The sequence below is a fragment of the Medicago sativa genome, chromosome 2 (genome assembly GCF_051527215.1).
Source record: "Medicago sativa cultivar Bolivia chromosome 2, Bolivia_mono, whole genome shotgun sequence".
Classification (NCBI taxonomy): domain Eukaryota; kingdom Viridiplantae; phylum Streptophyta; class Magnoliopsida; order Fabales; family Fabaceae; genus Medicago; species Medicago sativa.
The window spans coordinates 14664152-14687584 of NC_140750.1; the positions used below are offsets into that span (position 1 = coordinate 14664152).

The 23433-nt window shown below is 33.5% G+C and overlaps 2 protein-coding genes and 1 long non-coding RNA gene across 3 annotated transcripts; 2 read left to right on the plus strand and 1 right to left on the minus strand.

The window, feature by feature from the left end:
• On the plus strand, nucleotides 1-3340 carry LOC146944830 (calcineurin B-like protein 3). Its single transcript, XM_085748807.1, has 8 exons — nucleotides 1-142; nucleotides 627-709; nucleotides 1114-1173; nucleotides 1331-1439; nucleotides 1764-1816; nucleotides 2006-2086; nucleotides 2378-2490; nucleotides 3259-3340. Exons 1-8 carry the CDS (start codon nucleotides 1-3, stop codon nucleotides 3338-3340), a joined length of 723 nt encoding a protein of 240 aa, XP_085604933.1.
• A 5851-nt stretch (nucleotides 3341-9191) lies between these two features.
• On the minus strand, nucleotides 9192-10202 carry LOC146944831 (uncharacterized). Its single transcript, XR_015028149.1, has 2 exons — nucleotides 9780-10202; nucleotides 9192-9591 (listed from the first exon to the last, which is right to left on the minus strand). It is a non-coding gene; the product is annotated as an uncharacterized LOC146944831 (long non-coding RNA).
• An 8822-nt stretch (nucleotides 10203-19024) lies between these two features.
• On the plus strand, nucleotides 19025-23018 carry LOC146944832 (DNA-directed RNA polymerases IV and V subunit 4-like). Its single transcript, XM_085743180.1, has 11 exons — nucleotides 19025-19112; nucleotides 19297-19361; nucleotides 20411-20479; nucleotides 20621-20665; nucleotides 20820-20894; nucleotides 21336-21447; nucleotides 21569-21652; nucleotides 21791-21824; nucleotides 21904-21972; nucleotides 22582-22685; nucleotides 22777-23018. Exons 2-10 carry the CDS (start codon nucleotides 19319-19321, stop codon nucleotides 22654-22656), a joined length of 606 nt encoding a protein of 201 aa, XP_085599306.1. The 5' UTR covers nucleotides 19025-19112; nucleotides 19297-19318; the 3' UTR covers nucleotides 22657-22685; nucleotides 22777-23018.
• The last annotated feature ends 415 nt before the right edge of the window (nucleotides 23019-23433 follow it).

Sequence of the window (23433 nt, forward strand, 5' to 3'; positions counted from 1 at the left end):
ATGTTGCGTTGCTTAAACGGATTGAAACAACTGTGTCTTGCTGTGGTAACTTGGTGTAATACTGAATTGTCGAGCCCGGAGCAGCCGCCGCCTCCGCATGGTGGTTTAAATAATGCAGAAGAAATTTCGAACGAAACAGTTTGTAAGTTATGATCATTGCAATACTTCTTTCCTATTTATGTATTAGCAACTTTTTATGGATCCAGATAGCAGTGCTGTCAATCGTACATCGCAGCAAATAACGGTTCATTCAAGTTTTGATACGCAATAGTTCTACAGCGCCGCTAGTTAATTTTTTTACTAAATAACATATCACGGAACAGTAGTGATTTGTTCAAATTCTGCTATGCTATAGTGTCATTATTTAACATCATTGGCAAATAGACAATCCGATCGTTCATTAGCATGCATTGAATTTGCTCCAATTACTAAGACTTTTTTGCTCTGCTTTGAATAAAATTGCTTGTTTTTCTGTTTTGATTTTTAAGTGGTGCAATAGAATTCTAGGAAACTCTTAGGTAGAAATGAATCTGTATCATAGATTCATACTATCATTATACCATTTTCACTTGCTAAGCTTCTTGTTAAGGCTTGAATACAATTAACTTGTTTTAGCATCAATGCAGTTACCGTAAGCGAGGTTGAAGCTTTGTACGAACTATTTAAGCAGATCAGCAGTGCAGTTGTTGACGATGGACTGATCACTAAGGTTAGTAATCCCATATCATGCTACGTTGTTTTGATTCTGATGGTTGTAACAAATTTTTCACTTTTCTTGCAATATACCATTTTTCACTTTTCTTCAATGTAAAAAAATTTGCTTGATTTTGATGATCTTAAACATACCATTTTTTTATGTCTGGTCCTTATTGAAATTAGTTCTTAATATGTGTACCATATACACTTTAATTAAATTCTAGAGACTAAAATCAATATGTTATATATATATATATATATATATATATATATATATATATATATATATATATATATGTTACATAGAAGAAAAAATATATTCAAACCTTTTTATGATATTTTTCTGCTCGACTTTTTGGAGAAATGGTGTTCTTCCTACCTCATGAGTATAATCATAAGTGCCCTTATATATGACAGGATGATTTTCAGTTGGCCTTATTCAAGACAAGCAGTAAACGATGTTTGTCTGCAGAGAGGGTATGTAAAAGCTTTCACTTGTGATTTTGTTTTCAACTTTTTACCTTTCTTCCCAAGTGAAAATGAGAAAAATACAACATGCTATATACATATGATATGAACATTGGTAAAAATATGCTTGTCCTTTTCATAATTTTATTCTTGTCAAATTATGCAGGTATTTGACATGTTTGACACAAATTCCCATGGAGTGCTCAATTTCAAAGAGTTTGCAGCTGCTATGTCTATTTTCCATCCAATTGCACCAATGGATGATAAGATTGAATGTAAGTGTGACAAATAATTTATTCAGACTCTAAACATCTTCTAGTCAACAATTTTTTTTATTAGAAAGGAAAGGCTTTTTGGACATGAATTCCAGGCAGTTAGAAAAGCACGCCGCTACACGTGTTAATTGATCTCGGCCATTGACTTGAGATTGGTTGGTTCGCATTACAACTTCACTCAATTATTTCTAAACAATCTTTATCTTGATTTAAGATCTAATAGCTGAGATCTATAACAGTGTGATGCCGTCACGGATTAACTGCGTGGAATCCAAATCCGAATTCATATGCTTGTTGTGGTTTCCTAACTTTCCCTTATTACAGTTTTATTCAGACTGTATGATCTCAACCAGCAAGGATACATTGACAGAGAACAGGTAATTTAATTTCTTTTTATATGGTGTTGAATGAATGGATCTTTCAACCACTCACCTTCAACACTAACTAGCAATCAAATCAAGTTTTTGTAATTCTATCTTTGCTTCCATGGAGTTTATCTAGACCAACATGCTTCTTGTATTGGTATTTTCTGATATGCAACTTATAATTTCTTATTTTGTGTATAGTTGAAAGAAATGGTGGTAGCTTCTCTATCTGAATCTGGCCTGAAACTTTCAGATTACGTGATCAATCACATCATTGACAAGGTGATTTATTCATCTGATAACACTATATGCATGTCAAATCTTATTATGTTTACAAGTTTAGGCAAATTCAGAAATTAATTAGTTCTGTATCTTTCTTTTTATGTTAAGTTAATCTGCACCATTTACATTCCTTTTCACTCTTCTTGATAATATATAGAAAGAAAAGAAACATTAACAAACATGCAATTTATGTATAGGTTGAGTTCCAAGATTTTGACAAGCCAAAATCATTATTGTACTATCATAATCTTGTCTTTAAACCTATTGCTAACATTTTCTATGATGTTTCAGACATTTGAGGATGCAGACAGAAATCATGATGAGAAGATTGACAAAGAAGAATTCTACAACCTGGCCCTGCGGCATCCATCTCTTCTGAAAAATATGTCTCTTCCCTATCTCACGTGAGTTTCTTCTTGTCGCTATTAACACCATTTCCAAATTTTGCAAGTCTTGATAGTATATATCAGAATGTGTTCACCTTTTTTTTAGTTTAAATGTTTCATATTCTTAAACAAGTCTAAATTTGTTAATAGATTTTAAGGGCTATTTATGTAAGAATTGTGCCTCAACTTAATCACTAATATTTCAACCATGTATGTTATCAATCCTAACCCTCCAACCTACCTAAACAATTGATGAGAACATTCTATTTTTCTTTCATTCTCTTCGCTGCATGATCCTATGTATATGCCTCTTTCTATTTGTTAAAAAACTATGAACTCACCCAAGAGCACTTGAATGAGTCGATTTGAGTCTCTTCCAGCGTAACTAGAGGTCTTGGGTTCGAATTCAACTTTTAGAATGCAGAAGTGTTAAAACTCTTGAAGAAGAGTTTGGCCGCCAATTGTGGTCTTACCCAACTCGAGGGATTAGTCTATGTAGTTGCGTGTAGAAGATACACAGTCTGCACCAAAAACTACCAACTTAGTATAACTTAAAAGTTAATGCGAAGCTCAAGGGTAAAATGGAAAAGAACAAAAAAGTTCTCTGGTCATGTATCAAATGGTTAGATAATATAACCTAGAGATGGCATATTGGATTATGTAGTTGTGCGTAGATATATTGGATTTTGTAGCTCAAGGAATTGGAAACATGTTTAGTTCAACGTTGATTAGCATTTTGTTACCTAGCTCTAGAATCTAACATCTTACAAATTGTTTTATTTGCAGACAAATCACAACTACATTTCCCAGCTTCGTATTTCACTCTCAAGTTGAAGAAGATACTGAAGCAACTGCATTTTCTTGCTAGATTGATTTTTCTTGGTTGCTTGTGAGCTCTGCAAGAAGCCAAGAAGGATTTAGTTAAGATGAATTTATGAACTGTTGTATATATTTTCATTTACATGAATTTTGCAATTTTTTGGGTAGGTTTGGTTCGTCCATTGAAGAATTGGATTTGTTTAATTTTACCTAGAATATTCAGGTGGTTGTGGATATAAATTTATTTGACATTATATGGTTTGTGAGTGGCTCAAGTAAACTGATAAGATTTTTTGTTCAACCCTCCAATCTTTAGAAGAATGACCCCCATAATTTGAAATTCGATTTGGAGGTAAGTATGGTCAAAAATTATTTTAGTCAGAATTCAGGATATGATAGGTGCAAGCAATTGCCTCATGTGTTTTTCATAAATTATGACCCTTTTCTATAGATTTGATTAATTTTAGGAAGACATTAAATATATTTTTCTAAAGGTTTTTATAAAAATATATTTAATTACCATAAATTTTGTAAGCTTGTTTATTAATGCAAGCACTTTAATTTCAAAATGCAACAAAAAGCCATATTTGAATCGTTGCTTTTAAATTTGCTCAAATGAAAAAAAGTTTTTGTAACCAAAAAAAATAATGAAAAAAGTTTTATTGGGACTAAGTGAAGATGATTTTTTTTGGTTAAAGAAAGGGGGCTTCTTTCTTGGGGAGAGAATATCTACTCCTTCTTGTGTACTTGCTTAAATTGAAGGCCTTTTCTTTCGGGAAAAAGATTCATGTACACCCTTTAGTCTGTACACGCTTTGGTACCACCGGTTATGTGGCATCCTTTGCCTGGGTGGAAATTAAATTATTTTTTATTTAAAAAACAAAAAACAGATCAAACCTTACACAACCTCTCTCTCTCTCACTTGAAAGACGAACCGACCAAAAATGCTCTGGTGATTCCTATGAACAGTAACCCGTAATGGGTTTGTTCGTCGCTGGTTGTTAAGGTGACTTACACCTCTTCACGGTAGCACCATAGTCTCCCCTGATTATCCTCTTTGCTGTTATCGTCCGGATCATCCGCGCGTTCCTGATTCTCAGTTCGTGTGCACTGTTCACCATCTGGTTTAAGAGTGTTTTGCTGTTTGCGGTTGTGTGCTTCTGTAGATTCAAGATTGAGCTGCTTTGGGTTTGATTTTCGAGTCCAGATTTGCCTAATTTTGAATCTTTGTTGTTGCCGCTGCCAGTCTTGTGGGTTCCCTGTTTTAGGTTTGCTCTCAGACTGTTATTTTGGTTTCGAAGATCTACAGCCATATCTACTCCCTTCGTCTGTCCTTGGCCTTGCTTGGTCTCAGATCCTCCAAAACCTGTTGTGGCTCCTTCTACCTCGGTCAAAAACCGCAGTTTTGCGCAGGCTCTCTTCAACAAAGTTGATGTTTCTTTGAATCAACTCCCTAAACCTTGTTTGAAAGGTAATTCTCTTTCAATTAAAATCTCTGAAGATGTTTATCAGATTGTTCTTGGTAAATGTAGTAATTACCTCCATGGTAGATTAGTGTTGTCTCGAGGGGATAAGCCTTTTTCCTCTAAAGTCTTGAACTAAAAATTGTTACAAAGATTTATTTGGCTTCGTTCTCAGATGCAAAACATGATTTAAGTTTTGGTATACACATTGCATGATTATTCTGAATTACATAGAGATTTTATTTACAAAGATTTATTTGGCTTCGTTCTCAGATGCAAATTGTTATCGATTCAACTTATGCTCAAGACCGACAAATATATGTGTAATATTTAAAGTTGAGTCAGTCTAAAATTTTGAAACATAACCATATCCAGTAGTATTTCAAAAATAAGTTTTGATGTACATACTACGATTCATGATATGTGTGACCACGATTATTGACCATGGGGTTGTTCACGTGTTGTTAACTTAGTTATTATATATCACTTGCACTCTAGAAAGCTTTGAAACATTATTAGTAATTATTTAACTCAATGTTGATTGAATTTTCAAGATTTGTCTTCTATCCTTGCAAAGACCTCGTTGCATAATAATTTTTCTTTCTTTCAAAGGGTGTATGAAGTGCCTTTGGTTTTTTAACCTTTTTGTTAATTGTTGAATTTCGTTTATTTGTTAAAATCGTCAAGGTAAGCTTTTTGCTATTCCTTTGTAGCATTTCAGCCTGTGGCTAGCATTTTCCCTTTTCACCAACATTGTTAATCTTGACTTCTTGCTATGTCAACTCGACTTTTAATTCTGGATGATGATTGATAAGGATATTGATAGGAGTTGAAAAAGTATTCTTTTTGTTTGTTTAAAGTTTAGATTGTAGTTGTTATATCATTATATGGAATGATGACCATGATCATAATGATATATAATGTTTTGAGTTTTGCTGATGATGTCGAGTATAACATCGATGATTTCGTGAATTTGAATTCTCTATAATAATAGCGTGTTATTATCTTAATTTATTTGTTGTTCTTTTTAGAGTTTCTTGGATGATGGATGTTGTTACTGTTAATGTCTTGGGTGCTTAAATTTGTGTGCTCATTATTTATTTGGAGTTGTGGAAGGAGCTAATATAAAGGGAGGCTAGATGTACCGACCTCTATCATGGTTATGATGTGAATAACCTACCCGTATCTGCTATACTATAATGGCAGTAAGACTGCAGCTCTGGGAGCAGTTAAGGTGTGTTGATCTTATAGGCGAGCGAGTAGTCATAATTATGGTAATGTTATTCTTTGAAATGGTGAAGTGTAGAAGGGATGTCTTGGAACATATTTATGCTTTATATCAAAACCTTCATGGTCATTGAATTTGTGTTTGGTATGGGTAGGTATCAGAGGGAACACAATATCATGGCCCATTTTTAGTTTCATCTATTTGTATATAAATGGTGAAAAAAAGTGATATTTTTAGATTGAAAAAGCATTTTTAATGAAGGTGGCTCAACTCATTGAAAATGGTCTATGTCCCTGAGCTTTCCAATACTATAGTATAAGTTTTGCTAATACTTTATCCATTGCAGGTTAGTGTTTCTCTCAGTTTATTTTGCTTATCATTTAATGTATATGTGATTTTACTAATATTGTCCATGAGTTTGACTGATAGGTATTATAATTGTAAAGTTGTCTAATGTCTCCATTATATAAATTGTTCAACTTATCAGTGAAATAGGCGGAAGGCCGGAAGGAATGGTAGGTGGAAGACTGGATTTGGTATGGTGGAGTGATTTGTGTTCGATTGGAAGGGAATTTGATGTGGAATCAAATTGGATTTCACTGGTAATTCAAAGAGCGCTTGGTAGCAGAAATAATACATTATTTTGGAAGGATTGGTGGATAGGAGAGCAACGTTTAAATATTAGATTTTCACATTTACATAGTGTCGGGACAAAGAAATACCATGACTGTCACAAGTTCATGTCAAATTTCTCAAAACTTATGAGAGAAATACCATGATTGTGCCCCTTTATGTGTCTTGTAATGTTTTTTTTTTTTTGAAGGGTGTGTCTTGTAATGTTAGACTCCAAGAAACATTAAGGGCCCATAAGTTTTATGATTCCCTATTTGTATGCACAAAATTAAGTTTTTGTTGAAAACTAATAGTAGGTAGTTACACATTTGATAAATATTGGTTAAATGCTTCCTCGATTTGGTTAGTATTTGTAAAGTCCGCTAAACTTACAAGATATTGCACCTCTCACTCTATTAACATCAGTCTACTCTCAAGTGTGTCCAAATATATTCTCTTCCCTCATATCACGTGGAGGAATAATGAGAAAGACAAATTGATAAGGGAAAGAAATTGTGGTTACGAAATTGATGATCATTGGTATGAAATTGAATAGCAGTTTCTATAAGTTTCTTGGAACAAGGTACATATATTAATGTGATTGTTGTTGGTATAAATTGGACCCGTATGTAATTTTTCATTTTTGGAGTTGTTTTGTGGCATATTTTATTTTGCATTTGATAATGATTAGTAATGTGTTTGTTGTTTGGGATCAAAAAAATTAGTTGATTGCAAGAAGACTCAATAACTAACACTTCAGGTTTTTAATGATGACATTGAGCAATATAAACGATTGGGAATGGAATTATAATATTACCCCTTGATCTGGAAGTACAAACTGAAAAGAAGCTTCAATTTAGGTTGTTGTCAATTGTCATGACTTGATATACCCAAGGTGAAAGATAAGAAAGATCTTGGAATCATGAAAGTCAAGGTCTTGTATTACCAGTTTAACAAAGAGGAGGGATTGGTTGTACTAAAAGAAAAGATGAAAAGTGTATGGGAAGGACCATAACATGATATAGTGGCTCAAGAAAGAATGAGTGATTCTTTGATAATTGACAGATTTCTTTGTAATGTTTTGACTTGGATGTGTAATATTAAGGTATTGTAAACATTCCTTATTTATTGTAAATCAATGGGAAATTTATCACTGAAATATCAAAAGATATAGATTCTATGTTTCTTGAACTCTTAATATCATGTGAAATAGTGATAAAGACAATTTGGTCATGAAAATAAAATGTGGTTACACCTTTGTTAAAAAATGGTTAAACGCATATCATTTTTGGATAGTTTTCCTAAAGTCTGTCAAACAATGAAGATCATTCACCTCACTTTATTATCATCAAACAATGAGTAAATAGTTTAAACTCGAATACATATATCGCCTTAAAATGCCTTAAAATGATATTGTTTTCACTACAATTTATCACTTTTGATATTTCAGTGATAACTCGCCTTAAAATAATATTGTTTTCACAGGAAAATTATGTATAACCAAATATTTGAAGTGTGTAACCACAATTTTACAAAGGCGTAACCATGTTTTTTTTTCTTTCATGTGTTTAAAACTAGTCGTGAGACATTCTAATTTACGAAAAAATGGTTACGCCTTTGACAAATTATGGTTATATTGTTCGTTTATTTGGTTATCTGTAACTTACATGTGCAAAAAAAAAAAAAGCAATTCAAGCCAATTGTCAGTGAGACATTCTAATTTACGAAAAAATAGTGGTCACGCATATGTAAAAATGTGGTCATACAGACCATATATTTGGCTAGTTTTTCTTTCCCAGGTGTAAATAATATCGTTTTAGGCGAATCGAACGCATAATCTCATTTGATCACTGCACTAAAAGCATTTCCAACCATAAATAATCTGTTTTACAATCGGCAAGTTTATCACGCCTCAGGACGGACAAGTTCTAATTTATGAAAAAAATAGCGGTCACGTATTTGTAAAAATGTGGTCATACATACCATATATTTGGCTAGTATATATTTCCCAGATGTAAATAATTTCGTTTTAGGCGAATCGAACGCATAATCTCATTTGATCACTGCACTAAAAGCATTTCCAACCATAAATAACATGTTTTACAATCGGCAAGTTTATCACGCCTAAGGAAGGACAAGTTCTAATTTATGAAAAAATAGTGGTCACGTATTTGTAAAAATGTGGTCATACATATCATATATTTGGCTAGTTTATATTTCCCAGATGTAAATAATTTCGTTTTAGGCGAATAGAACGCATGATCTCATTTGATCACTGCATTAAAAGTCTTTCAAACGATAAATAACTTCTTTTACAATCTGCAAGTTTATCACGCCTAAAGACGGACAAATTCTAATTTCTGAAAAAATAGTGGTCACGCACCTTAAAATATGTGGTCACACAAAACATATATTTGGCTAGTTTATATTTCCCATGTATAAATAATCTTGTTTTATGCGAATCAAACACATAATCTAATTTGATCACTACACTAAAAGCAATTCCAACAATAAATAACTTATTTTACAATTTAAGAGTTTATCACGCCTAAAGACGGACAAGTTCTAATTTCTGAAAAAAATAGTGGTCACGCATATTAAAAAATGTGGTCACACATACCATATATTTGGCTAGTTTATCTTTACCAGATATAAATAATCTTGTTTTAGGCAAATCAAACACACAATCTAATTTGATCACTGCACTAAAAGCAATTCCAACAATAAATAACTTATTTTACAATTTACGAGTTTATCACGCCTAAAGACGGACAAGTTCTAATTTCTGAAAAAAGAGTGGTCACTCATATTAAAAAATGTGGTCACACATACCATATATTTGGCTAGTTTATCTTTACCAGGTATAAATTTAAAAGAACATCAAAAAATTTACATTAAATTTTGATTACGCCACTACACTATTTTTATTCTTCCTCGATGTGTAACACTAGCTTTCGACAATCGCAACTTAGGATGTTCTTCCAAAAGATCCATGAACTGCACAAGTTTGATAATTGATTTAAAACATGCATCAGAAAGGAATATGATAATAATGAACCAATGAAATGAGCTGCTTAAAAGCAGTAAGAGAAGACAGATAACCTGTTGAAAAATATATAAATAAATAAATAAATATCATAAACACAACATGCACGGTAACAATTTCACTGATTTAGAAGGCAAACCTTTCACAGTGAAATGCAGGTTCAATGAAATAAACATGGACCCTTTCAACAAAAGTTCCTAACAGGAGCGATGCTCCAAAGATTAGGAGGAAAATCTCCCTGTTCCCGAAACATGTAGAATTTTGAGGGTCTACGACTCTAAACCCAAAAGATCCCAATACTCTTTCTCAATTGAAATTGTTACTTCCCTTTTTTTCCCTCCTATTATTTTGTATACACAGTATAACCACCAATTAATGAATTGAGTCATCACGAGGGTGCTACGATGGGTGAAAGGGGAGAATCGAAGATCGACGGCGGCGACGGTGAAATCTCGCGAGGTGCTGCATGGAGTAATCACGGCGGCGAGGGAGAAAAGGGAAATGGCATGAGTGAGAGAGAGATGGGCCGAGTGAGAGAGAGATGGTGCTACAGTTGTTTGCTTTTTTTCAAAATTGAAGGGTTTTAGTACCGTTGATTTTTAGGGTAGTTGATCGAACTATACGTTTAAAGGGGTTTAGTCTTAAACTTCCACTCATCACAAAAAGTACATGCATGTATGTATTCACAAAAAGTGCATGTATGTATGTACTTTTGATGTTTAGTGTTTCTTGACTTCACTCATTCAGTAGAGGTGCCTAAAGTTGCAAGGAGGAGGAACACAATAACATGATGGTTAGACAAAGACTATGGCCTCTTTAGATTCTTAATTCTTTGATGTTGTTTGTGTTAACTTATGTTTAATTTGCATTACATTGTAATGATTATTTCTCATACTTCCTAAAGTTGTACAAATCAATGTATATTTATTTATGTCTTACTCTTCTTCTATGACCTGTGACATATGACATTTTTAATCTAGCAAACTTGTAAACATTAGAGGTGGCAATTTGATCTATCATCCATCTAGTACATCCGATCCACTTATTAATCCATCCAAATTATTCAACCAACAAACAGTTAGTTAGTGGATTGGAATAAATCCTTTCATTTCATAATATGAATGGATCATTCATCTATTTATATTTTTGAATCAAATGGATCAACTAAAATCAAAATATAAATCCATTGGATAAAGGTTAACTACTTTATTTGTAAAATTAATATATTAATTTTTTTCACAAGGTTTTAATTAATTTGATAAATAAAAAACATAAAAAGAAAAACTGCATATTTAATTAATTTAATTTAATATTTAAATATATTAATAACATGCTAAAAACTAATAGATAAATATAAAAGAAAAATGAATATTTAATGTGGGTAAACATCGGTGGTCAATGGTCATTATTTTTGTGTCAATCGGGTATCATCTGCGTTCAACTGCAAAGACTAATTTCTCGAGACAAGTAAGTCATCAATAGTCAATGGTCATTAAATAGTGTATTAAAAAATGAATTTTTTATGCAAACAAAAAACATAATATTTAATGTAATAATTATAGATTTTTAATTGGAGTAAAAATATATAAGATGGTGGTGATTTGGTGGTGGTCAACGTTGAAGATCCACCGTGACTCATCAGAAAAACCACCATGTGTCGTCATGTGCTATTGTGGTTAGTCGGAGTCCACCGTTGACTTGGATATGGATGTTGGCCATTTTTATCATTATTATCACTAGCGATAAGACGAACACTCTGTATACCTGTTTGAATGCTCTTTTCATCATGTTAATGTGTATAAATTATGAACAATAATTTTTATGATTGTTTGATTGAAATTAATTTGATTTTATGAAATTTTGATAAAAATTAATTTTATTTTGATTAGAATTATAGGTATAGATAATAGATATTTTGCACTTTCGTATTGCAACAAACTATACTTATATTTTTCAATGATACCAACAATATAACAAAAATAATATTTTTCAAAAAATATAACAAATATAATATAAATTTTTATCTTTTTGAAGGACACTAACAAAATAGCATTTTTATGGTCAAATTTGCTTAAGAGTATAATGACAAGGAGAAAACGTCAGCCCAAAACACTATTTTCTTTGTATATAGTAAGGAGTAGTGCTAGCAACACTCTCTTTTCAACCCTCACTCTTTTATTGGGTGAAATCAATGTAGGTATCAACACTTTATGTGGGTCCCATTTTCAAAGTGTAGGACCCACATTGATTTCATCCAATAAAAGAGTGAGTATTAAGGAGAGTGTTGAAAAGAGAGTGTTGCTAGCACTCCTCGTATAGTAAGGGTTAAATATGTTTTTAGTCCCTGCAAAATCATGAGTTTCCAAGTTTAGTCTCTATAAAAAATTTATGGTAATCTTTAGTCCTCCATAATATTGTAGTTTTTAAGAATAGTCTCTCTGCTTACATTGAGTTCAATCTATAAAATGAGGGTTTAGTATCTGTTTTGGTCATGCATTGAGAATGATATCAAGGTGTATATTTATTTATAGCATTACCATTCTTAATTCTGAAGGGGACTTTTTACTTGAAGGAACTATGACCTTAAGAACACTCTCAAATCCGAAGGGACGGAAATAGGAGATGAGGAGAAGAATAGCTAGTTAACACAAGCTGGAGGGAGAAGAGAGAAAGAGTTTTCAACAACTCAATAGAGAGAAAGAGTTTCTCACTTATTAGTTGTGAATTTTCTCTATAAATAGAGAACTCACACATAGTGCATTCCACACACCATTTATCACTTATTAGTTGTGGAATTTCTCTATAAATAGAGAACTCACATAGTACATTCCACACACCAAAGATTTCTATTGAGTTGTCGTGAACTTTTTCTCTCTTCTCCCTCCAGCTTGTGTTAACTAGCTATTCTTCCCATCTCCTTTTTCTGTCCTTTCAGATTTGAGAGTGTTTTTAAGGTCATAGTTCCTTGAGGTAAAAATTCCCTTCGGAATTAAGTGAGAAACTTTATAAACAAGTAATACATTACTTTGGGATTAAGTAATCCAAATATTGGATCTAGTACAAAAATATCTCAATTGAGTACCAAAATATCTTAAATTGAGTACAAAAATATATTATTGAATACAAAAATATATTTCAGTTCACGTACCAAAATATATTAGATTGCATACCAAAATATTTCAGTTTGTGTTCCAAAATATTCTAGATTGCGTTCCAAAATATTTTAGTAAAACTTGGAAGCTAAGAAATCTTTATGAAACTATGCTTGTTTACGAGGATCCTTGGTTGAGTTAAAACCATGTTTTGTATCTGTTCAGGTATGAGCTAGGGCCCAAACCACGACTTGATTTGGATAACCTCTTTGCAGGTCTAGAAGGACCATCATTTAAGCATCTACCAGGACCACGCTAGAATAATTAACCATTGGGGAAATTTGAGCCATCCAACTCGAATTCAATGTTATCTTCTCACAATCCGTCCACATGTGTTCCTTGAAGACAATTGTCTAGGAAAAGGTTCAAAGATCAAAACCCTAAACCTACATTATCCATATACTAACTCGGGATCATTGTTACGTGCACGCACACATTTTATCCTTACCTAATAGATCCACGACACTTAATAACTTGAGTGTTTGAGTGTCTTTGAATGTACATCTCCCTTCGTCCAAGAAGAAGGCTGGTGATGAAGGTCTTACACACAAGGTCATTTAACACCACCATCTAGAGATCTTAAGTTTAGGAGGATCATTGGCGACTCCACTGGGAATCAAACCTCTGAACCACCTTTCATTTCCTTTTCTAACAAGGTCCAATTGTTAACATATGTCTTCATTCAACAATCATCCATAATGACCTTTTTCCATAAAATGATATGATAGATGGAACCACTACATCCTCTTTTCCACTTGTGATGAACCACAGGAACATCAACCTTGAATTTACAGTGGTGCTTCAATCATGTCGTCCAACTTCAATTTCCAATGGAGCGGTAACACCATTCCCATTAGGCTTCCATCTTGCACCAATTGTGCCTTAATCGTCACCTCTTGTCTTCGGAACAACGATGAATCCAATGAATCCTTACATCCAAGCATTGAACAGAGGAGGGTAAACCAATGACCTCCTCCATACCTTGCTCACGAAATTTCATAATCAATCAGAACTAGTCGCAGCGCAAGGTGAACGTCTGATCTGTGTTGAAACCAATCAAATTCAGGTTTAGCAACCAAGGAACTTCAACAACGATAATGTCCTTTAAAACATCATCCCTCCAGTTCTATATTTACCCATTTATGTCCCTCTCTGTTATGGGATCCACGTCGTACTCTGCGAAGACGATGCAAATCGACACCATAAGGTCACCCACCAAATCTGATAAGAGGGGAGGAAACCAGGGCGATTACGGTGGCAAGGGAAACAAAAACTGTGGGGGACACCGTTTAAGAGATAACCTTAGATCCATCATGACTTCGAGGAGTGTGAAGGAACAATTACTCCCATGTTCACCGTTGTTAAAGTTCCATATCTTCAAAGTTTGGTAGCATCCTGATAGCAAATATTAGTTTATCTTAATTGTTATTGTTGGAACAAAATGTGTTAAACAATGCCTCTTTAAGTTTTGATGATAAAGAGGTATTAAAAGTTCAACTGGATATGCTAATATTTGTTCAAGTGTGCAGGACCATAGACTAAAAATTATAAGTCTTAAAACAAGGTATTGGTTCTAGAAGAACAATTTAGAGCAAAATAATTTACAAGAGAAGCTCGTTGCAAGGTCTGAGTCTGAAGACATTAGAGTCTGAAGACCATCAGAGTCTAGAGTGAAGAACCTGAAGTTAGTTATTATTTGAAGACACAAATGTGCAGAAGGAATAGAAGACTGGAGCAACGACTATTTCAGAGGAATTAGAAGGCATTGGATGCTTATCCATAGAGAAAGGACAGTGGAAGGACAATAGTACAACCACTACTCTACTACTCCAACATTTCATGCGCATAGTACAAGCTACAACTGTGTCTCAGCTTGTTAATTCTTCATACAAGAAATGGTTTTCAAATTATTCCTTCCTAAGACATTAACCAAATCAAGCAACAGGTCATTGGTGATTGATCAAGCTTCAACAACGACTATTTGATGCGTTGACACCTCTACAACATCTCTTTCATACCTCTATATAAAGGAATTAAGACTTGAAGATTAGTAAAGACCAACATTTAAATTGTGCCAAAACTCTACTAAAATTGTTGTGCATCAAACACTTAAAGTTTGTTAACAACTTTCATGTCTTAGAAATTCTAGAATCTTACGAGTCTGATTTGTTTTGTATTGTGAACACCACTGATTGTATATCAAATGTTCAAACCAAACTTAATTCTTTGTAATTTGTTTGTTTAGAAGTCTCTTGCTTTTGTGCTTGAGCATACGAAATCTCTTGCTTGTGTGCTTGAGTATTTGAAGTCTATTGCTTGTGGACTTGAGAATTTGTAATCAGATTGGATTATAGTGAAAATCTCGTGGAAGTGCAAGGGAGATTGGACTACTTCAAGATTGTGGAAGAAATCAGGATAATTGTTTTGTGTCTTTCTCTTCTCCCTCTCTCTCTCTCTATCTTTACTTTATCCGCTACATTAGACTCTGAACATTGTTCCAGACTCTGAACTCTATCAGACTCTGGACTTAGTTTAAATAGAAGAAAAAGCTAACACAATTCAACCCCCCTTCTTGCGTTTTTCTCACCTTCGATTATAAATATAAAAGTTGCTACTTGGCAAAAAAAAATTGTTTAGTTCAGTTGATAAATAGTTGACTCATACTTCATAATAACATGAGTTTAACTTCTGTCGTGGATCTAAAAACATCATTAATGAATTATTTATAAGTACGTCTCTCAACGTCCTGAATTTTGATGTGTTCCGTATGACCCAATTAGTGGTGGGAATGAGCCGGGCCGAGCCGGGCTTTGCTTAAATAGGCTAGGCCTAGTTGAAAAAACTAAGGCCTACGCCTTGGCCTTTTACCTGTCAAAGGCTTTATTTTAAGCCTGGCCTGACCTTTTTAAAAGCCTGACCTGGCCTATTAGCCTGTCTAAAAGCCTAGTTTATGTTACAAATTTCAAACAGAGTCTGTTCATCAAATTTGTTTTTCCTTTCAATTTGTGCAACGTACTTAATATATAGATAAATATTAATTAGATACAGATTAAACTAATGAAACACAATTATAAAATTTATAGATGGATAGAAACTCAAGAATAATCATGTCTGATAACAACAAGGATTTCAAACTTAATCTAATAACCATACTTGACATTAGGCATAACAGTAGCAAGCCTTAACAGTTCACACAAATATATATAAATATATCAGTAGCAAGCCATACAAAAAAAAAACTAAAATAATAATAATAATTGTGGTATGAGAATTTGAAGGATCAGTAGTAATTCTTTTTTATATATATAAATATAAATAATAAATATGAAAAAAAATGTAATATACTCGTATACGAGCCGGCCTGATAGGCTTGATAGGTTTTTTTTAAGCCTAAGCCTGGCCTAATTAAATTAATAGGCTTTTAAAAAAGCTCAAGCTAGACCCATTTATTAAACGAGTTAGGCCGAGCCGAGCTTTTAGTAGGCCGAGCCATAGGCCCCTGACGAACGGCCTGGCCTATTCCCACCACTAGACCCAATTTTTTTTTAGGGATGTCATATGACCCAATTTTTCAGGGGGCAAATGGTCATTTTGGTTTTCGGATGTGTATCTCGTTGTCATATAGTCTCTAACTCAACTCAAAATACAAAATAATCCTTTACTTTGCATTTTGTTAGTCATATTAGTCATCAACGGTAAATAAAGAAGTTAATTGATGATTTGTCAGCTGATGTGGCAAGTAGAAAGACCAATTAACATGGTGATGTGTATCCGTGGACGAAAATGAAAGTAAATCACATTTAAACCTTCAAACTCAAAACTCAAACACAAATTTGGGGAAAGGCACAAATATCATCAACTAAAACAGAAAGACTTAACATGAAATCAGATCCAAAACTGGCATTACAGCCCTTTTATAGCTTAAAATAAAATATTATGGGTTTTGAGTTTGAGTTTTGGTTTTTCGTACTCTTAAAACATGAATAAATTATTTGGGTTAATCTAGTGCATCAACAACAAAACAAATTCATCATGTTATCTCTTCCCCATCCTTTTCCATCTTCCTTCATCATTAATCTCCCTTCATACTCATCTTCGGTTCAGATTTGGTGTTATTTAAAAAGAAGAAATTTTTGATTTTTTTTTTGTTTACATGGGGTTTGGAGGAATCCAAATATGAAATTCATATCAATCCCAAATTTCTTTTGAATCAGCTCATCGAGCATATGGTTTCTTCGAGCAATTAAGAGAGAAACAACTCCAATTAAGAGAGAAAATTAGTTAAAAACCCTTACATCAAAAACAAAAACATTCCAAAATGCCTACACCAGAACCACACAAACAAACAACACAAATTGAGTCGCGTGAGTTTGAAAGAGATGGGATGAACAATACTATAAAAAAAAAACAGTGTTTTCGAACGGAATTTTCGGACCTTTTCAATCAAGATACTTTCCCACAAATTTCACTAAGAAAACAAATCCGTCCCAAAACCGTGTGAAATATTGAGACAGATTTCGTACGACCAATATTTAAAGGTTTTTCTTTATTTTTAATTGGAAAATTGTTTTCATATCCCGCCTATGACATAAAATTTTCCCCGTGTGCTGCTCTCTTTCTCTCCAATCTCTTTCATAACCCTAAAATCAATTTCACAATCAATTTCACGGTTGTTTCCAATTTCACAATCGTGTGCTGCTACTTCCATAGTTTTTCAATCAATTTCTCAATCTCTTCTCTTCACCAAGTTGGCAGAGATCTGCTTCTTCTCAGAGAGCTCCCTCACAAATCCATTATTGACTAGAAAGACAACATTCACTTTAGATTCTCAGTTTTTTAAATTTCTCAAGCTCTTCAAGGTATTACCATTCACTCTCTCTATTATAATATGCTCAACTATTGGAGTTTATTTTGTTTTATTTATTGGGGTTTTTAGTGTGCTCAACTACCTAGAACCTAGATTCACGTTTGTTGTTTAAATATGTTGTGGGTTTTGCGGGTTTTTGTTGTTCCAATTGGGGTGTAGGTTGTGGTTTGTGTTTTGTTAGCCTGACATGTATTTGGGTGTGAACTATCTGGGTGTAAACTATTTGTATTCGGTTTTCATCACTTCCGTTACAAGGAGGTTGATTAATAAATTTTGTTGTTAAAAAAAAGATTAGTGATTTGGGGGAATCTTGATATATGTTGTTAAATTTGTTACTGAACTATATATTTTTTTTTTAATTTGAATTTGCTTCTCAACCTGCTATTGAAGTCTGTGCTAACCTCTATTGCAACGACACCGATCCATGTGATTACATTGAATTCTATCATTTTTTTTATAATTTTATCGGTGTCAACGTGTCCATGCTTTATTGGTGCTAACCAATGAAGAAAGGTAATAGGATCCGCTCTTATAATATTTACCCAATTAATTGACACAAACCACTTCATGGAAGCTACATAATTGTTTCTAAGTTGCTTAATGAAAATAGAGTTGAATACTCTGTTTTTGCAGGGTGGGCTTATTATATAATGTACTTGAGCATTTGAAATACACGTGTCTTGATATTTGTTGTATTTTTGTTTGACGATATAAAATAGTCGATGAATTAGTCATCTACAAATATAATGTGTATGCATGTGTTTCAGTGTTTATGTTTTTTCTTTAGACGATCGAGTTGTTTAGGAAAGAAGTTTGGGGACGGAATAGACTATGACTTTTTTTTTAGTAGTCAAAGTTGGTTTCTAGGTTTGGAGAGATTAAAAAGGAAGAAGAAGAAAGAACATGATGAAATTGTTTTTAATTTTTAATTTTTGTGTTTTATTATGTTTTTAAAAATATTTTAAAATAAAATAAAAGCCAAGCTGACATAAATAAAAAAATTCAACAAATCAATAAAATATCTTAGTCAGCATCACACATCAACAGAGTTAACATTAAGTTAACTTTTAGATTAATTTGATTAACAAAAGATTAAAGGATTATTTTGTGTATTTGTTTGAGTTGGGACCAATATGACACCAAGGTCCACATCCAATGACCAAAATGACATTCACCGTTTTTTTTTAAGAAACAACTATTTTTGGGTTGATCTAAACTTTTTTAGGAAAAAAAATAAAAAATACAATTAAATACTGTAGCAACTACAAGTTAAAAAAACAAAAACAAATTATTTTATGAACTAAAAAGGAAAAGACGAACATGGCCTTAGTCTTAGAAGTAAATTCCTATGTTATTTCATTTCATATGCCATTTTCATTCATCTCACTAGCACTGTTGTTTTCTTCTGTTCTCTCTGCGCCTGCGCTCACTGAACAACCTTGACTTCCTTTTGGTGAGTAACCCATCTTCCTGTTCTTCCTTAATTCCATGCATGTCTCATCAAAATCGTTTCTTTTTGCAAAAAACGTAAAAAAAATCTGAATTTGAAGTAGTGAAACCCTTGAACAATACTTGTCCTTTTGATCATTTAGGTTGTTTGTTTTTAACTGCATTGTTGTCTGTTTGAAATTTTGCAGACCTAAAGAGGAAGTTTTGACAATGTCTGACAAAGGAGGAAAGGGTGGTTCTCTGTTGAGTAAAGGTGGTAATTTTTGGACATTCTTTACCCTTCATCAAAAGTTTCAATTTTTTTTCACTTTTTTCTGTTTTGGGTAAAAAAAAAATTATTAGGGTTGATATTTTTTGTTAGATTGTTCTGTTGGGTTTCATCATTTAGTTTACTTATGATGTTGGGAAATTCTGGGTTTGTCTAATTTCTTTATAAAAAATGTTTTTAATCTATGAAGCTCTGACACCGGACACGACACGGATACTTGTACATAGACACTATGGATAGTTTAATTAAATGAAAGTGAAGTTATTGAATGTAATATGTGTTGGTGTCAAACACTTTGGAGACTATGATCTAATCTTAAAAACTGAGCCCTAGTAAAAACTAAGTGTTGTTGGACCCTAGAAATTATTTCAAAATATTATAATTTTATCAAATGAAGCATCAAAAAGACAAAAACTTGAAATTTGGGCCCTCAATTGAGGCTTTATATTGTCGGTCTGTTTACACAGCTCATTAGCCGGCCTGGTGTCAAACACCAGACATGACTTTGATCTGAAATGTTGGTTCTACATAGTTTACGAGTCCTTTTTATGTCTTTGATTTATTATCCTTTGATTTTCATATGTTGCTTGGTGCCTACAGCTTAGTTTTTCCCCTTCGCTTTAATTACTTAAGTGAGCTTATGTATTAACAATTTATTACGAATTGTGCTTCACTAAAGTGAGTAGTTAGTAAAGTGAGAAATTGTTGTTTATCACACCCGTGTTTAGTTATGCATGTATGATGCATATACAATAGCCGTTGTTCTCGCTGAGATATGTAAGGGGTACCTTGCCGACAATGTGCTGTGATCAAGGTCTGAGAATTAGTGTTTATGGGGTAAAAGGGAATGAATCTAAAGTGTTGTTATTACTCATTTTACACTCTAAAGTTAGAACTTGCACTTGCGAAGCTGATCCTATCTAACTTATATGTGGGTTGTGTTCATCCTGGTTCCATCAATCAGTAGCACATTGGGGTGCCAATGTTTTGGACCATTTGGTGATTTGAACACTTGATTGTTTTTATAATGGTAGGAGGGCTGAAGGGGAAAGATGATAGTGCAACAAAATCAGCAAAGGCAAGGAAAGTTCAGTTTTCCGAAGGTTAGCATTATAATTCTATTATCTTTGTACTTCTGCTCAGTGGAGTATGCAAGCTGCTTAAACTAAAGATTTTGAGCTACTGATCATGTTTACAACTAGTTGTGCAATCCCTTCCTGAAATTATTGCTTGGTTGTATATAGGTCTATTTGAATCCAGATCAAACGGTCCAACTTCTGGTGGCAAAGGTAAGACTGTCATTGCCAAAGTTATTGTTGGCTCAATCGCTTTGGTGACTTCGTACTGTGACACATTCACTAGTCTTTCTATTGATTGATCATTGTTCTTCTGCTTTCTGAGTCATTATTTTTTTCCTGAACTTTTTTTCCTTCAATTTTCAAGGGGACAAGGTTGCAAATGGTGGAAAGAGTTCTGCTGCAAAAGACCCACATCAATTTGAACATAGAGTTGATCAAGGTTGGTGCTTGCATATGTTATCTCTTTATAATTTTCTTTTCCTTTGAATTTATGTAAACCATACTCCCTCCGCCCATATTGTCTGACGTTTAAGGTTGTGGCACACCTCTTATGAAAAGCAATTGATATACAATTGTGCACTTTATCTCTCTTTTTAAGTAGGTATTTTATCATTTATTGATCAAAAACCACAATAACATTCGATAAGGGTATGTGAACAAAATTATTTACCGCCTCATTGGAGATGTAAAACGACAATCAAAATGTATTTGCTAAAACGTCATACAGTACAGGATGGAGGGAGTATATTATTAATTTGTTCCTCTATGTGGACGACTCATGTTGTGATTTAGCCATTTAGGTTGCATTACCTGAAACCTGAAGTTATCTCTTATTGATATCACTATCAGTAATGTTATCTCTTTGGGTGGACTTATGCAGAACTACCAGAAAACTTCAAATGCTTGATGGACTGCGAAGCTGCATCTATGTTACAAGGAATTCAAGATCAAATGGTTGCGTTATCAAGAGATCCATCTATCAAAATGCCCGCGTAAGGGAGACACTGAGATTCTTCTCTATTGAAAATAATGCATGGGATTTTTAAGGTTTGATATTAAAGTAGGAAGATCTATTTCACTGATCCTAACTTTCTTCTTTATTTTCTGCTGTAGATCATTTGACAAGGGGCTGCACTATGCCAAAAGCAGCAGCAGCAGCAAGTATTCAAATCCCGAGTCTGTTAGACACGCTCTTGAGTATCCTTAATTTTTCAGTTTGCTGTGTGTTTATACTTTATACATCTGTGTGCTATGGATAAATGACAATATTGGTATGTAATATATTACTCTTCTCTCTTAATCCCTATAAAGATGATCCCTTGACTCAAATATTAGGCCTCTAATGAATCATGATCTCACCGAGAGCGAGGTATCGGTCTTATTCCAACTACTAACTTCCTTTTTTTTAACGTATTATGTAGCTTTCTTGATATCATTATCCTCTGCAGATATGTGTGATTGCTAATGTATGCCCAGAAACTGCTGATGAAGTTTTTGCTCTCCTCCCATCATTAAAGGTGTGACATAGAGCATTTTGTGGTTCTTTTACACACACACACACACAACACACAACAACACACACACACACACACACACACACACACACAAAGTTGTTTCACCATTGACAAATAAATTACAATTTCTCCAAATAGTTTGTTGCGTATTACGTCTGTTAAGAGTCTCACATTCAATGAGATTTGACCTGAAAATGTCTTTATAAGTGGGAGGTATCCCTTACCTTACAAGGCGGTTGTAGGATTGAGTTATGTCCAACCCAAATTTTAAGATGATAGAGCCTATCCCACATTTGTTGGCCCTGGGCGTGAGGGGATATTAGGAGTTTCACATTTAATGAGATATGTCCTGAAAATGTGTGTATAAGTGGTAGATATCCATCACCTTACAATTCAGTTTTGTAAGGATGAGTGAGATCCAATATAAAAAGAAACTAATAACATTCATAGCTGGATTGGTGTTTGTTGTAATGTCCTCATGATAAAATAATTCTGTTTGCTCTAATTTCTTCATTGGTTTTTGGAGTCCCTCTTGTCAAGAAAATAACCTAATAAAAAATAAAACAATATGCCAATAGGATGTTACCATCTCATAGTATGTATCTATTTCAGAGTAAGAGAGGCATTAACAGCCAACCTGTTGAAGAAGCATTGAGCGAGCTTGCCAAGTTTAAACAGCTAATGTAACTAAAACCATACAATGGAAAGGTTCACTGGTGAGTTTTCTGTTGTTTATGCTTTGACTTATTGCCTTTCCTTTACACCTTCAATACTGTCTGATTGGCTTTTTTATGTATTTGTGTGCAGTTTTACCGTTTAGGAGAGCTAGAAGTAATCGCTCTGGCAAATGTAGCACATTCAAAACGCATTGAGACAATATAATGCAAAACTTTAGTCTGAATTTTATATTGGCGGTTTTATTTTGTTAGTCTTGTGCTATTAGGATGTACATTGCTCTAACGTGGATGTCTAATGAATCTTATATATGACAACAAAGGTGAAACTTGGTGCCTGTAAGGGATGATATATCATCCATTTTGCAGTTGAAATCTGTCTCGTCACTTTATTTTTCTTAAAACCAGAAAAATCCCATCGTTATGTCATGGAAGAGAATGGGTTTTCTCAGTTTCTTTAGATAACAGGGTTGGTTAAGAGGTAAAGTAACATCAAGGCTTTAAACAGTGTTTTGCCAATTTTTGGAAATTGTGTTTCTCCTGTGCAATATCCTTAAGCTTGTCATGTGAAGGAGGTATAAACATAAAGAAGAAACACCACAAATAGGTGGGGTCTTGTTAAAAACAAAATTGCATGACCATGTCTTATGGCCACCTTTGTGCATTTACTTTTGCATGAGTGGAGCTATATTCTTTGATGTTTGTGGTGGGTTTCAAATGTGTTGGAATCGACTAATATTTATCCTTTACCTGAACCTAAAGACTGAGTCAAGATTTTTCTAAAAATCAA

Bases quoted from the DNA above. Each gene is read 5' to 3' on its own strand.
- LOC146944830 (XM_085748807.1), top strand. From the start codon at position 1: ATGTTGCGTTGCTTAAACGGATTGAAACAACTGTGTCTTGCTGTGGTA. The intron at 1,174-1,330 runs GTATGTAAAAGC...CAAATTATGCAG, and splicing joins GATGTTTGTCTGCAGAGAGG to GTATTTGACATGTTTGACAC. The intron at 2,491-3,258 runs GTGAGTTTCTTC...TTTTATTTGCAG, and splicing joins ATGTCTCTTCCCTATCTCAC to ACAAATCACAACTACATTTC.
- LOC146944832 (XM_085743180.1), top strand. From the start codon at position 19,319: ATGTCTGACAAAGGAGGAAAGGGTGGTTCTCTGTTGAGTAAAG. The intron at 19,362-20,410 runs GTGGTAATTTTT...TTATAATGGTAG, and splicing joins TGGTTCTCTGTTGAGTAAAG to GAGGGCTGAAGGGGAAAGAT. The intron at 21,653-21,790 runs GTATCCTTAATT...CTCAAATATTAG, and splicing joins TCTGTTAGACACGCTCTTGA to GCCTCTAATGAATCATGATC.